At 36.3% G+C, this 16848-nt stretch overlaps 1 protein-coding gene across 1 annotated transcript in view; it reads left to right on the top strand.

Annotated features, from left to right (window-relative positions):
- The window catches only part of LOC104468683 (guanine nucleotide exchange factor VAV3-like), a gene marked incomplete at both ends in the record, with an annotated part of 63870 nt that extends 47537 nt beyond the window's left edge, over positions 1 to 16333 (top strand). The window contains 4 exons of the mRNA XM_010082904.1: positions 226 to 342; positions 1022 to 1109; positions 5209 to 5338; positions 16182 to 16333. Of these exons, the coding sequence (XP_010081206.1) occupies positions 226 to 342; positions 1022 to 1109; positions 5209 to 5338; positions 16182 to 16333 (487 nt within the window). The remainder of the gene's footprint in view (positions 1 to 225; positions 343 to 1021; positions 1110 to 5208; positions 5339 to 16181) is intronic.
- Between the last annotated feature and the right edge of the window lie 515 nt (positions 16334 to 16848).

Below are 16848 nucleotides of genomic sequence, written 5' to 3'. Positions count from 1 at the left end.
AAGTACTTTTATAATTAAGGCTTCCCCCCCCCGCCCTCAGCGTGGAATTTTTTCACGCTTTATTCTTCATTCAAAGATCTGGAAGTGGTATTCAGTTGCAACTCATGTATTTTTAGATCCCCATCATATGTAAAATACTGGGATGACTCTGCATTGCATATTTGACAGAGGTTTCTGTGTAAATTTAAAAAAATCATAGCCAGTTTTTATTGTTCTCTGTTACAGGTTTGCAGGAGCAATGGAAAGATTGCAAGCAGAGAGTGAACTTATTAACAGAGTAAATAGCACTTACCTGGTGCGGCACAGGACCAAAGAGTCAGGAGAATATGCAATTAGTATTAAGTAAGTGGAATAAGATCTCCTACAGAAAGTTTTCTGGTTCTCATTTATGTCTAGATAATATTTGAAATCAGTGAGGAAAATAAAAACCTGTTTCAATTTATATAATCATAAACAGCCTTGAAGAGAGTTAATATAAGAAAACTGAAGTTGCTGACAAAAATACCCGGGATTTTTAGTAGGAAGTTAGCAGTGGTTTTGTAATGCTGGTGTAGCAAATGGGTCTACAAAAACAATGAGCTAGTGTATTGGGTAAGAGTAAGCGTTTGGCGTGTAATGTCATCTGCTTCTCTGAAGTGAATGTTTCATTGACGTCAGGGAGAACTTGTTGAAGCTCTTTGCATCTCAAGACATTTCAGTAAAATGGGGTTCATAAATTCTGTGGATGCAAATTATTGTGAGGGTCTTGTTTCCTTGAATATACAAGTAAGAAATAAATAGGAATTTCGAATTAGAATGAGCAGTTAGTTGTGATTTTTTTTTTTCTGAATACAGATTACCTCTTCAGCTGTACTTTAATAAATATATTTGGTTAATTAGATGTCAACTTTATTTTGGCACAGATATACATTTTGTCTTAAGAATTTATTCGTGTGGTGTTATTTGGGCATGCCCTCAGGTAATTATTGATTGAATCTGATTAAAAGCACATTTATATTCATAAGTTATTCATTGCCCACAGGTACAATAACGAAGTGAAACACATCAAGATTTTAACAAGAGATGGCTTTTTCCACATTGCAGAAAACAGAAAATTTAAAAATTTAATGGTAAGCGTTGATTAGATTTTTAACACTGCGTGATTTTCGATGTAGCTGTTGCTGTTAGTGAGAGCCACTTGAGTTTGTGAAATTACAGAAGGCTGTGAGAGTGAGAGATTTGATTTGCATCCATACTTGCTAACAGGATAATTTTTTATATTTATGGTTTATGCTCCAAGTGATGGTAGTATGTGCTTAAAACTACATATTTATATTCAGGACTGGACTGTGTCCCTTGCAGTGATGCGGAAGAGAGGAGGGATTTGAATCCCATGCATCAGCAGGCTATGGAGCTAGGCTGAGTCCTGTAAGAATTTGATGTCTGTGGAAATCTTTGCCTATATAGTAATGATCCCTAAAAGTAGCAAGGTGAAGGTTCCTTGCCAGCCCAGCACATATATAGGTGTACTGCTGAACATGGTGCCTATTGATGTGTAAGTTCAGAGGGAGAACGACATAAGGTGCAGTTGTGTCAGAGAGTCCAGAAAAACTCAGGAGAGACAGGTCTTCTTGGTCCTGGTGCACCAGGTGAAGAAAAGCAGCTAGAGAATGGGGCTGGCTAAACTGTTAATAACACAGGGATCCTTGTTGGAATAATAGTAAATTGGAGTAATTATCGACTAGTCTAAATTAAAGCAACTGTGTGGCTACTTCGAACTTATACTCTGTGTCAGCAAGCCACTCGTTAGCAAACTATAGTAGTAACACGCAAAGAATAGGCTTTCTCATTACATTTCACTCCAACTATAGGCATAGTTCATTCCCAGAAGTAAGAGTTTGATGTTATAACTGCCCATATCAGTGAGTTTTCAACATACTGGGAAGAAATTCCTTTTATTGAACTTTAATTTGGAAGAATTTCTCGGTAGCTTGTTTTGCTCACACAAGACTCATTATTACAAGGTGTCTGAATAAATTACCTTAGCACTTTTGTAAAATGCTACTGCTTAAGCATTTCCAGATGCATTGTTAAAGGAAGCTTGTTCAATGTATTATATTCAGTGCAATCAATTGGATTAAAACTTATGCTGCAGCCTTCCTGCATGTATATTCAAGTACTCTAAAAGGATAAATAAAAATTAAGGACAGTGCAAAACAAGACTAGGGAGAGATGCTTTAAAACCAGGAAGCCTTAGAAATTAATCTAACCAGTGATACTCTGTAAAGCAAGAAAATCCTACAAGTGGTAAAAAAAATAAAGCAGAAATCTATGCTTTGCCTAATCCTGTTTGAAGTAAGTGCTCATTAGAATGGGGAGAACATGAATTTCCTGATGAAGAATGCATGAAGCTGTTTCTGTACTCTGATGTCCTCATTTGACACTTAAAAACCAGTGAAGGGTTTGGGCTGGAGACTCTTGAGATCTTATCATTGGTAGCAACAGAAATCATGGCATTCCTCAAATGCATGAAGGAAGTGGCTATTTAGTCTGCAAACACTACAAATGATTCACTGGAAACTGAAGAGAACATATGAGTGCTCTCAGGATCTTGACAGAGCATGTGAGCAGGAGTCATATCTTCTTATGGCAATGATGCAGACTAATGCACTGATGTAGGTTTCAAAATAGAGCTGAATGATCAGAGATATAAGTACAGGACACAAACTTGGATGAATAAGAAACAAAAGGAATATGCTTTGTGTCAAAGAATTGAGAGGACAGAAGGCATTTCTAGTGTAAAGGCCTCATCACTACCAATTTAGCCTTGCCTAACATTCGGTTAGGAAAAAGTAATTTCATAACTCAGTTTTAGGGTATTATGAGGTCTGCCCTTGAGAGTTAAATAGACAAATTATAGTGTAAGTACTGCTTTGTTCTGGGTAGATGCAAGAGAGAAAGTAACAGTGCCTGAAAGAAGAAAGGAGCAACAGTAGTCAGAGTAGAACTGGGAGCAAAAGAGAGACAAAGCCAGCAGCCATGGAAACTTAAAGTAGTGATCTTCAGTGACACAATGTTCTGTACTACTTTGGAGGTGACAAAAGTAGAACAGCTCTTGTACATATTTTCGTAGTACATTTGAAAAACTTTCACAAGAGGAATTAAAATGTGCTGAGTGTGTAAACCAGGCCAAGGTGCAGTGAAAGGTCAGCTCTGCTGCTGATGTGAATCATGGTTGTGTGATCCTGAGGATCCCCATCCACGCTGGCAGGGGGTGCTTACCTTTCTTGTCTGTTTGTAAGCTTGCTACCGCGATGTGTGCAATTAATGTTTTAGAGGCCAGTTGTTAGTCAACTGTTTCCTTGGAAGAATGGTATTAAAAACTAAGCTTTTAAAAGCAGTGAATCTTTATGACCCAAAGCAATTTTTTTTTCTCAGTTTGGAACCATTTTACTTATTTTGCCAACAAATAAAATCTGTCCAGTTGAAATTCTTACTATCTTTACCAAACAGCATAATTCTTATAGACTTATGTGGTGCAAAAAGTTAACAAAAGTTTCATGCTAATTATTTTTCCATTTATCCAGAAATCCTACTCTGAATGCTGCTTATTTACAAACTACTCTCTCTGTTGTCTTGATAATTTGAATGTCTGGGTACTTGATGATGATGTGATGGAAAATTTGTTTGCTGATGTAGCTTGTGTGCTGTGCTGATATTGGACAACAAAGCCCAAACAGTTCTTAGTCTCCTGGCCTTTCTGCTTACTTGGAGGGCCTGGCAAGTCTGTGGCTATGAACTGTTAAAAGCAGGTTTAGATTTTATTTAGCTTTGGACTCTGCCTTAAAAGCTGTTTGAGAGACATGGAAGAGCTCACAGTGTGGGGAGTGAAGTGATCCAGAGTTCAGAAGATGATCTTCAGACTGTTATCAAGACCTTATGGTTTTATGCACTAGATCTTGGACTAAATAGGTAGAGTAATTTAGTTTGACTGGAAAAATATATCACTGATGTAGGCTGTTATAGCCTAGTAATTTTTTTTTTTTTTTTTTTTTTAAACTAGAAGGAAATGATTGAGCACAGTACTATTTTCTTATTTTGACCTAAGCTTGGCTTTTGGAAATCTAAATGCAAATATGTAGAATGGAATGACTGAATTACTGGTAGGAGTGAGGGGTTTACAGTAAATACATTGCTTTGTGCTTGCATTTCTGAAGAGTGACATCCCACAGTTGAAGTATCATTAATGAAATGAAATACATTGGCTTTGAATTGACTGGTCACTTTTAATTTTATTCTAGACTCTGTGTACAAGCTGTGTGATATTGACATTATTAGGGCTAATTCAAAGGTGAGAGACAATGGCAGGGGTTGAAGATAGCAAAGGAGTACCACAAGCTGTCAGTATTTTGATGGGTGTTGTCTTCTTTAGAGTAGAAACTAAAATAACTTATCTCCTTAGTTACATAAACTATTTGAGCCAGTTTTTTTATTTTTTCATATATACGTGTGTGTATATAAAATTTGTGCATATATAAAAAATCTGTCTGTGTGTATATGTGTGTGCATATGTATGTCTACATATATTCATGTGTATACACACATACAGAGACTAATTTTGGGATTGGACCCAAGGAGAATGTGAAATGCTGGATTTTTCAGTCAGTGTGCACTATCTGGAAAAAACAAAACAAAAAAAACCCAACAAAAACCCCTACGAAATCCCACCTGCCAAATTTTAATGGCAGAGCCTTGAAATTTTACATGGTCTGTGTATCTGCACATGAAATTGTTGTTGACTTACATGCAAGTCTTGTGCTTTATTTTGGATCTGTGTACTTACAAATGCATTTGTGGATAAACATTACCTGTCATTGCAAAAGAAATTTGAGAAAACAAGGGGGTTACTCTTACATAATAAACAAGCAGTGGACCTTGCCTTCTGCCTGAAAAGCAAATACATGCTTAGCCTGGCTCAAATGAATAATAAGTGTTGCCTCTGACAATGAAGTTTTACTTAAAAAAAAACCCCAACAAAAACCAGTTAAGTGTCAGTGTAAAAGCAGTCAATATTTAGGGTACTTGACTTTTTAGAAATAAACATGTACTGTGGGATGTTGTACTATCGAAGGTTACTTGTATGATAGAACTGTCATTGACTGTGCACCAGAATGTTGAAAAGGATGTGATTTCAATTTCCCATGACATAGTATTTTTCCTTTCTGAAAGGAACTTGTAGAATACTATAAACACCACTCCCTCAAAGAAGGCTTTCGAAGTTTGGATACTACTCTTCAATTTCCATACAAAGAATCTGAAAACTCAGTGGGACAAAGGAGTAACAGAACAGGTGGCAACTGTGAGTATAATAAATTTTTGTATATTATTTTCTTTCATATAAATATGAAAAGGACAAGGTACTTGGAATATCTTCATTTTCCATTTTTGAACATATAACCAATTATTATGGTAGTGCTTTTAGCTAGGATTTTTTCAAGCTTAGCAGATAAAGATCTGCCAGGAAGTTTATGAACATGTCTAGCAAGTTTGTCTTGCTGCCAAACTTAAAATCTCCCTGGTATTCAAAAATCTATTAGGCATGCTGGTGGGAGATTAAACTGCATCCTGCCTTCAGACATTTGCATACGTGCAACTACAAGTGTTAGTAATATCTGTGACAATTTCTAATCCTTAAAAAGGGATTTAAATAAATCAGTGCAGCCATATGAAGTAGCATCTCAGTAATACCACATACATTTCTCAAAAATTCCGTTAGATTTACTGTATTGCAATTATTTTTATGCCTACCTTTTAACCTTAAAGGTTTATTATAGGCCTCTAAGCTTCTAAAAGCTAATGAACTACTGTATGATGTAAAGAGTAGTTAAAAAGTTTTGAAGTTTAGAATGAGCTGAGAAGATTAACAATGCATGTAGTATCCTTCATTTAACCTATTACAATTTAAGTAGAAGTTAGCATAAATTTTAGGACATGTACAAGTTCAGTGTTGATGATAAAAACTACCATATGGGTGGCCTCTGGAAACTATATGTTTATGTCAAAGAGAAAATATTAAATTTGCAGTTCTGCAGACAGTGGCTGTATCTTTGTACTGCAACAGATAATAAGAGGAAAATAAAAATTAATGGGGCTTTTAACAATATGAAGTCTGCCGTGAAAGACCATAGAGTCCAGTCTAGTCTTTGTGATCATTTGCTGTGTTTGGGAGCTTTTCTTTTTCTTGCTTGTTCCATAACATTTCTGTAACTTGGGAGACTTTCTTCCTGTTGTAATTAAAATGAATCAAATTCAGGACAGATGATTGTAAGAAACCAGTGTGTCTTTGTGCATTTCATTTACTCTGTCTCCCAGTTTCTCTTTATTCCTTCCATTTCTGTTTTCTTTCACTGCTTTCCAGGAGTTCTGCCAGTTGTCTCCCTCCTATGCTGTATCTCAGTACGTCTCTGGTTTTAGTGAATTTATCTGTCATGTCCTTTCTTTTACCTTTAGCTTGCTATCTCCCTTTTATTCTCTCTTGTCATCTCTTGTACTTTCCTCATCCCTTGCCTCCTCACAGCATTGAGGCTTTAATTATTGAGAGGGTATGCCCTGTTTAATTTACTTTGCATTTCTTTTGTTTATTATTGACTGTGAGCAGAACTAGTTTTTCTTTCCTTGCTTAGGCCAGTTAGAATGCATCTGTGCTGTCCACCAATTTACTAGTCTGTGAGAGCATCAGCTCAATCATTTCAGGCTTTCCAGGATACAAGACTTACGGTACACCCTCACTACCTTCAGTCCACATACAAAATAAAACATTTTTAACAAGATCTTTTAGGCAATATATGGAAGAGCAAGAGAAATGTATGTGGGATGCTCTCATTTTAGTCAAGGGGATGAGAAGGTGCATCTCTGCTATAATAAGTATCAGCCATTTAATATTACAAACTATGCTGGTGGGAACAGGCAGGTTTTGTCTTGGGCCAAACTGATCAAAAAACCCTCTAAGTTCTCGGACTCCTCATATAAAATAAAATAGCTTTCTAGAATTCCCCTAGCTTACCTAGACTGACTCTGGGTGATGCTTTAATTTAATGGATTTGACAGTTTTTTTTTAAGTGTTAGCACGTCCCCAGGAGTGTGGTTTGGTTTTTGTTTTTAGCAGAATTTCCATGATTAACAGCCTATCTGCGAGTCACACTGCTCAATTTTGAAGTTATTCTGTTAGTTTTTACTAAGTTGGAGTTCAAATAACTATATATTTAGGCTGTGTGAACCCTGCTGGGCTGAATTTGGAAAGAAGTTGGTAAACTTTGGGCTGCAGTTTTGTTCAGTAGAGGAAGCAAAAAAAGTCATGGGGCAGTGGTTGGACACTGAGTTTACTTCACAGCTCTCAGTGAGAACTGCCACACGGCTGCTTTTTTGACCTCTTCCCACTTAATCTGAGTGCAAGAAAAACAGTTGTTGAAAGGAAGCTAAAGTCAGCTGAAGAGAGAGAGGGATACTTTCCCATTTTTTTCCAGTTGTGCAACTACTCAGTGTCACATTGACCATATTTTGACAAGCATGGGGCTGAAGCTAGTGAATTCAGTGAAGTTGGAAGCAGATTTTAAGGAGGTTTGGGGTTTCAGTTCAGTACTGATTTTGTGCTCTACTGTTCACATGACTGTATCCGGATTTTTAATGAGGCCATCTTTTGAAAAGACATCAGCTTCTTATTCAGAACAGCTGTTTTTTCACATATTTAATTGACAGAGTAATTGGGAAAAGTATTTCTGAAAAACATGAGTTGAACCATTGTAGACTTTGACAGAGTTGTATACTTTTATCCTGCCAAAGTATTTGAGAGGCTGTGAAATTGCATGGCAATATCAAATTAACTTCACTTTTTAGAACAATATGAGAAAGGATTATATAGATTTTTTTTGAATTATCATGTTTTCATTTACCCATTGAAAGAAAGAAAATCAAGTGACATTTCAGCTTGCTTGTAATTTCTGATATGAGCCCTAATAAATCACCTTGTAACTTCTTAAATTTTCAGAGAATTTGATTGTCCCTTCAGCATCTACTAGATTTTTTTTAGAACAAAAACCTTCATCTTATGGAGATGGGTAATTTGGCCTCCTACTTTAATTAGAACTTTGCTTTTTAGTCTCCTGGTCTTGCAGAAGTCACCCACTGTGTTCTGATATTTATTATACACTTTTAATGTGATTGCAAAAGCTGTCAGATGTCTACTTTTCTCAATATAGAATTTCAAGTTAATTAGGAAGGTTTTTGGGGAAATGGTACATTCTTTCTGCTTAATTTTTCAGTCCTAGGCTTTTCTAGGCATAGTATGATCAAATTTTGTTTTGATACATGGAAAAATACTGATTCTTACATTAGATTAGAGGGGTGTTCGACCGTTTAATGAAATAAAGGCAAAAATGGAAGAAAAGTTAACATTCTTCTGTAGAGTAGTTTTAGGCTCTTTATTCCAATCTGATGATGCACAGCACAATCATATTGAGAAATCTGAGTCTTTATGAAATTTAGATTTTAGTGTATCCTAAATTATGAAGCCAAATACTATTTGAGTGACTGTAGACGAGGAGTTGGTACATTAACCAGTTATATCATGTCATTCTACTACTTAATGCATTAAATGTTTTAAAGTATCTGTTAATAAAGTAGAACAGAGTAGGTGTCACCTCAGCCCTTAAGGAAACAAAGGAACCCAGCCTTTCTCCTTAAAAGCCAACACCAAAACCCTTATTAGTGATGTTTAAAATTAGACCAGTTATCTGTAGAAATCTAGTAGGATTTTCTTGCCCACATAGGTTTATTTGTCCAGAATTTCACATGTAAAACCAAACCTCCAGTTATATCGGACAGAAAAATTCTCAAAAAATAAAAATAATGTATGGACGGGAAAGGACCAGCCACCCCCTATATAGCACCTAATCTCTCTTTATTCTTGCATGCTACTTTTGCATACTGTCATTGTACTGCTATGGAAAAGAAGGCTGTTACGTGCCCATTCTTAGAGACAAATTACTTCAGTCAAGGTGCCCTTTTGGTTTGTGTAACATATTTCCCCATAGAGCTGTCACCTGGGGTTACTAGCTCCAGTATAAAGGAGCTCCTCAGGTAGCCTCATGCATTCTCAGATAATCCAGTTAGTATTAGAGGTGGGGAAAGGATCGTCACTGTGAAGGAAGTTTCTAGTGTGCAAGAGGCCCTGGAATAGGTTTCTTTTGTATTACTTTGAGATGCTAACCTAAACTGCTGTTGGTTTGTGTTGTGGTTTTTTTTTTTTTTGACAAATATCCCATAGTTTGAGTGTTAAACTACAGTATCAGTCCCATTTATTTTATTTATGCTGGTAGTTTCTCTGTCACAAAGGTATTTATTCTCATCCAGGTAAGATGCACAAAACTGTATCATTACATCCACCATGGATTCTTTGTTAATTCCTTGCGTAAAATATTTCTAGTTGTCATTCTTGCAAATAACCATTTTGAAGCAGAATTATTTTGTTTCATGTGTGGTCACAAGAATAAATTCAGAGAAGCAGCTGTATGCAATGAATATAACCCTGCTACATTTTTAAGGAACACTCTTGGTCTTGTCAGTAATTATAGATATTAGGCACAATCTAGAGGCTACATTATCATTTATCCAGTTGAGGATGGAATTCCCTTTCCAAATCACAGCTGGGAGCAAAGATCCCAACTTCATTAGACTTTGTACGTTATATGTCTTCATTGCCTCTTCAGAAGAGGGACAAAATGTGAGAACATGTCAATAAACTGTAGTTCTGTTTGAAGCATTTTTAGTTCATTTTATCTATTTTGTATTTAAAAATATGTTGACCCTCGGTTTGTTGGCAATAGAGCAAGCGCACCTCTAACCTTTCACCTGAGGAAGCTGTTACAGGGACTAGGATGATGTGCTGCTTCTGCCTAGGCCAAACTTATGCTTTTTTGCTTGCTCAAGGGTTTTCTCTCAGGTCAGGGAAAGCTGCAAAGACAAGCAATACTGTTTGGGCCTTAGAGGATGCAGTTTAGCTGTGGAATTCCTATTGATGTTAATGATTATCAGGGCAAAATGCATACTTTTTCCCATGTGTATTATCAGACCCCAGTTCAACTGGTACTTAAATTCCTAATTAAGGGCGTGTGACTAGTCTTCCTGGGCTCAAGAGGAATTCTTAGGTATGCATGAGTTCCTGCTTTTATACTGTTAAGACGTGGGGCACGCAAAATTAAAGAAGAAAAAAAAATTGTTAAATCTGAAAATATTTGCAAGAGTCTGCAGTTTTAAGTTGCTTCTCAGAAACCCTGAATGGGTGTCTTCTTTCTGCTTTACTCTTCGAAAAATGCAATGGTTAAAAATTAAATCATAGATCCAAATTTTCTAGTTATTATAGTCAATTTCCTTCCAGACATCCTTAGAAGGGAACCTTAGTTTCCTTATTATCAATGAATTATATAGTTAAAAAGCTATTATTTAAATCTTGTGCCAATATTTCAATGTTATTTTGCTTTTCTCTTTCTCTTTTTTTTTTCCTCTAAGCCCCTTTGTTCTGTGGGTTTTCTTTTGTAACTCCTCCAGACTACAGCTTTGTTCCCCCTTCCTCCGCTCCTTTCTGGTCAGGTACTGCTTTACTGCTTTTATATTTCTTCTAAATTTGCTTCTGTTGTTTCTGTGTGCAGCAAGTGAGGGAAGGGACGAATTTAATACTTCAGTTCTTCTCTGACTCCAAAACTTGAGTTATTACATGTTATTCTTGGAGTGTAACAAAAATCAAACTCTTAAACTTTTGAAAAAGTGTGAATTACAATAAGCAGTTTGAATAGGTGTTCCAAAGCTCAACAGTTGCAGCAGGTTCAGTGATCACTTGACTGTTAATTTGCTAAGTAGCTGACATCTATGAGCTATATATATTTTTATGTATTTGTTCAAATGCACAAACCTGAACATTTCACAGCTTGTAGATAATATATTCGTCCCATCCCTGCAGCAAACGGTACTGCAACAGCATCTTAGAATACAGTAGTTTTCTTGTAGAAAATGCTTTCTTTAAATTCTGCATTAACATTGTTAATTAATTTTATCCATCCATTTTCTGAATATTTTTTTCTTTATTTTCATTTAACCATCTCTGTCTTCAATAAATGCAAACATTTTAAACTAAGAGTGCATAAAAATGCCTAAAGTAGTAGCAGTAGTGGTCTCAGTTAGAGCATAAGTATGGCTATGGCTTGCTCTGGTCTCTGAGAAATAGACTTCAAAGAGGTGAACTTAACCGCTGGACAATTCAAAAAGAATTTTGCTAGTAGGAAGGTAAATGCCTTCGAGGAGCATACGGAAGGAGCTGTTACTGTTGAGAATGCAGTGTTCACTCACGTTACACTGACACACCTCTGTGTACAGGGGGTGGGGGACTTGGCCTAGGTCGTGCAAATCAGGATTGAGGCACTAGGGAAAGGGAGGCGTCTAGTGTGCACGAATGCGGATGTAGTCGTAATCAAGATCTGACTAGAGATCTCAGTAGGCAGTATGTTTTACACCCACCCTGCAGAGGTCATACAAATTGCTTAGTGCTCTGAGATCGATTCTTAAGGCTTTCCATAGTTTCTAGGGGGAAAAAAGGATGTAGGTGGCAGCTCAGTAGTAGAATGGCTAGTGTGCTTACTGTGCTGAGAGCCTCTCTGATGATCCCTGCCTCAATTCATGCCAGGGATTTCAGTCTCAAAGTCCTGCACTGCTCTTGAATGTTTTGCCCCTCAGTTGTTCACTGTTTTGGAGTCTGTTTCTTTCATTTCTGTCTCCTTACATATCGATTTTCTGGGGGCAGATATTTTTACTTCCTTTCAGTAGTCACAACATTGAGAATCCAAGCTTTAAGGCACTCTTCTAGTTGACATTTACTTATATAAAGGCATACATCTGTAGAAAAGAGGAATAGAAAGCCATTCTGATCTAGCCATTTACCCTGTGGTCATGACATTCAGCTGGAATGTCTGAAGCACCCACCTCATTTGAATCGGAGAACACAAAGGAGTTGTTTTGGACCCTTATTGTCGGTAAATACTGTGAGCTTCTATCCTTTTGACAAGAAGATGACCTCTTTCATTCAACTGCACAGTACTTGATCGTAAAGTCTGTTGTTACCGAAACTGGTATCTGTTCCATGAACACAAAGTTGTGAAGCAGCTTACAGTGATAGAACAGCAATCAAGACTCAAGGTTACTTTAAGCCTGTCATACGTTCCCACATATTGTTTTAACAAACTGTAATTATATTTATTTTTTCCTATAAAAAACTGTTTTATCAGAAAATTCTTAAGTAACTGTAACAATAAAAATTCAATGTCTTGTGTATCTCAACATGCTGTGTAAATTATTTCTTCATACAAGTACAAAATATTAAAGGAAAATAATGATTAGTAGTTCTTAAGCTTATCTACCTGTTCGAATGGGATTTCATATTCTCATAGATAGGCTACATTACTTCATATGTTCTTAGTAAGCCCATCTTTTTTAAAAACAAAGAATTTGCTTACATTAAATGAATGCTCACAGTCCAGGAGGCCAACTGGATCCAAGAGAAGTGTGACCAGCACAAATTCTTTACTGTGAGGGTGGTGAGGCACTGGAACAGGTTGCCCAGAGAAGCTGTGGATGCCCCATCCCTGGAGGTGTTCAAGGCCAGGCTGGATGAGGCTTTGAGCAACCTGCTCTAGTGGGAGGTGTCCCTGCCCATGGCAGGGGGGTTGGAACTAGGTGATTTCTAAGGTCCCTTCCAGCCCAAACCATTCTACGTTTCTATGAAATACTTATTTCATGATATTACAGGTTTTTTTTTTTTAAAGGATCTTCAGAGGTGGCTTAGTTCTGCTGATAGGGAAGTTGGTAACAGAAGGGTTAAGCCAACTACTGAGCACTACTGGAGGTGCTGCCTGTGCTTGTGTAATAGAACTGAGGTTTGGTTAAACAGTGCAAGTAAATGTGCATTGCTTCAAGGAGCATGGAAACTTAATACACAGGAGCAGCCCTTAGGGGATATGGCTGCAGATGATGACAAGTAGACAGAAGCAACAACTCACATTGCTTATAAAGATACATTGACCCTTGTGGAATCTAAGCACAGGCAGAAATGTGAACTAGATGAGCCTGCTGTGATCACATGGAGCCTCTTTTGTTTGCACCCCAGTTCCTTCATCAGTGGCCCAAACTAGTATTAAAATTCGTTTGCATCTGTCTCACTGTCAATGAGAAACTTTTCCAACATACTCCAGTGTGAATCAAGCTGACTATAGTTATAATTCCTTGTTTTTTCTTCTCCTCTTGTTTGCAGAAGGAAAGGCTAGGTTAAGTAAAAGTGTATTTTTCTCATTCACACATGTACCTTTTATTCATCTCCCTCAGATTTCTCGCTCTATTTCCTGTTAATCCTCCCAGTATCTCCCTCCTAATACACAAGGTTTATTTATTACTGCTTTCTCAATAGCCTCTTTTCTTTTTTCTTGCTTTTTTCTTTTTTCTCCTCTTTACTTTCTCATTCACATTCTCCTGTTGGGCACTTTCTATCCATCAATCTCTTCTGTTAATCCCATTCACTTTCTTCTTTCTCATTCTTCCTGTAGCTATCCTCTTTCTTTCCTTCACTCAGTGTTTCTTCTCTCTCCCATCCTGTACGGATCTTCTTTCCACGTGCTGACTGTCTTCGCTCAAGTTTCATTTATCCTGGGACAGCTCTGATGGGGAATTCAGGGCTGATAACTTCTCAAGTTGTTTTTGTCACTGTCAGCAGAGAGATGTGGTTAATAATTTTTCCAAAATTAGTACTGTCATTTTCCTGTATTCCATCACTCATCTGGCTTCCTTTTATATATTTCCTATCATGAGCATCACTTTTATTTGAAAATATGGATGTTGGATTCTAAATTAATCTAAATTCTGCTACTTTCTGCCTCAAGACTTTTTGAGATATATGTTTTTGATTTCTCTTGCTTCTTTTTCCTTTTCCTCTCTGGCTTCACAACTTGAAAAATAGTCCTTTCCCCCTGATCCCTCTTTCTATCCTAATTTTCCTGAGTATTTTACCTCTTTATTATTCTTCCATACATTACTTCCCTCCTTAGTTCTTTTCTTCTATGTTTTCACAAATTTGTTCATATTTGCCTTATGTAATGTTTCTTGACCCTTTATCTCCTTTCTAGAATCTGAATTGATACCCTGCTCCCCAGAATCACTCCTTCCATCCTGTGATGCTTCCTCAAATCTGCCAGTGATATTGCTGCACACCTATAAATGGTTACTGACCTTACAATCAATAGCTGTTCTTTTTTTTTTTTCTCCAAAAAAATTGCTGCTCATGATGCAATCTTTCCCTGTAAAACTGATTACTGCAATACTGATAAGGTATAGGACATCACATTCATGTCAGGATCTAAACAAGTAGCGTCTACATCTGATTTGCTTAAAGGGGAAAAAAGTATGTTTGATACTTTAATGTACTTAATATGTAACCTAGATTTTTTCAGCATCTTTATATTGTAGATATAAGCAATAAATTGAGATGCTGATTCTTTTCTACATGACATCCTGTACATTCTGTGTCAATACCTGAATACTCTATATAAGCAGTCTGAAATGTTGGGCTGAACTTGAACGGCATGATATAAAAGAGGCCATAATCTGTTGCCCAAGCAGTTTTTTAGGCATTCCATTTTTGTGATATATCTAGCAATATTTTAAACGTAGTATTTGTGACTTTAAAATAAACTCTTTCTATTGTCTCTGTAAGCTAAAAATATTTGAGTATAGGCAATTTGAATAGTCAACTAGCTATGAACTTCTACTATTACATAGTTGAAGGCATTGTTAAAACTAGAATCTTAATGGTGTTTCCTAAAGTTGATTGGGAATTTCTAAGAAATTGGAGGGGGTTCTGAGGAAAAAGATTACTATATGTACATTTTATTAAGTCATCCATCATGATCATATGATGAATTATTCTGAAATCTTCTTAGTAGGAAATTTGCTTGTGCTCGTAAATTCCTATCTACAGTGACTTACATAGGAAAACAATGGCATTAATGGAAAAAAAATTAAAAAGAATGCTTTTGGCCAAATAATCCCAACTACAAAATGTAGCAGAGTAGTAGATGTTTTTTTTCTAAACTGCTGAAGTCAAAGGCCTCTATCTCTTAGGTGCCATGCCCACTTTCCTCTCTTTGGAAAAGTTCAGGATTTCTTTTGCAAGTTTGGACATTCTACAACAGGGTTGAAAATGTAATTTCCTATAAAATTATTTGTGAGAAGGGCATTGGCTTTTGAAATTAGGCTTTTTTTTTTTTTTTTTTTTACATTTGCTTTCTAAAAATATTTCACTTTTTTTTTTTTTTTTTAATTGCTTAAAATGTCTGGGCTTTTCATTGGCAAAATGCTTACATGTTGATGTTGCTTAAAATTTTTAAGTGTTAATTTCACTGAAAGTTAGGAAAAAAATTGTAAGGATTTTTTTCTTCCTGAAGAGTTTTGTAGAACAAATTCATTGGTGATTTACAAAATAAACTCCCGAAAAAAGTAGAGTTACATCAGCCAGTGTTCATGCAGATTGTAACAAATGATCCATACAAATTTCCCATGGAAACTCTTTACTTTTTTGCTCATGCTGATGTTAGCTTCCAATTTTAAGTGCATTAATGTTTAACTTGGGAGTTGTTTTTGAAAGAGCAGCACCTTATTCTGTTTGTTTTGCTTCATTAGAGGTTTAAAGTTAAATCAACTGTGAATGCTAATAATTCTTTTGGAAAGTAACTAGTGACCTGTAAAATATGTTGATGCATGTAACTGGCAGCAAGTTTTATTGTGAAGCACAAAAATACAATAATTGCAAATGTATTCATCGGTTTTGAGGTGGGGGATATTTTATTTATGGTTCATCTAGTTTTGACGTCTTTCTAAAAAAAAAAAAACCACTATTAAAAAATCACATAAAATCCTTTCAACTTTTGCAATATTTACTTATGTTTAAACCTCCTTGATCTGTGTAGTGCAGATGCTTTCGTATTTGCATAAAATTAATGCCAGTGTATGTTGTTGTGAAATCATTGTTTTATATTTTAAGGTACTGCTATTTACATTTCTTTAGTAGCTTCAATTAACAAACCCTAATAATATCAATGTCTGTTTCATTTCAGTGCTAAGTCCGAAGGTGATAGGCATTGCCATAGCAAGGTATGACTTCTGTGCAAGAGACATGAGAGAACTGTCCTTACTGAAAGGGGATGTTGTAAAAATTTATACAAAGATGAGTGCGAATGGCTGGTGGAGAGGTGAAGTAAATGGAAGGGTAAGGTGGTGGTTTTTTTTTTTTTCTATTGTCTCATTTCTGCCTTCACTGTCAGTGATTTTATAAAATAATAGGGAGTGTTCCTACATCATAAACCTTCTTTGTGTATTTAAATTCACAAAATACAAGATATTCTCATCTGTGTTTCATAGGAGCCAGGCAGAACTCTTGCCAGGCAGCTTTCCCAGCATCTAAAAATTAATTGGTTATTTAACGTGGTTATTTACCAGGCTGAATAGTTGGGCAAGATTATATGGCTGGGAAATAAACCAGGATTAATAGTACAGCTACAGCTGAACTGTCTTGAACTGTGTTGCACACATGTATATGGAGTCAAAAGCTCAGGGTCCTCCAGCTATGGAAGTCTGTTTAGCAGTTTAACACAGAATTATTTCCACACCTTTGTGCCAGACTGCAATGCAATAGAATCAGCCACCTTTTTTATAGGAAGCTACTCCTTTGATCTCCAAAAAATGTGGCTCATATGAAATCCTCCTGGAATCTATGCTAAGGCA

This window comes from Pterocles gutturalis, unplaced genomic scaffold (genome assembly GCF_000699245.1).
Source record: "Pterocles gutturalis isolate BGI_N339 unplaced genomic scaffold, ASM69924v1 scaffold8915, whole genome shotgun sequence".
NCBI lineage: Eukaryota > Metazoa > Chordata > Aves > Pterocliformes > Pteroclidae > Pterocles > Pterocles gutturalis.
The sequence above is the reverse complement of the archived record's forward strand: the minus strand, read 5'-3'. Positions and strand labels throughout refer to the sequence as shown.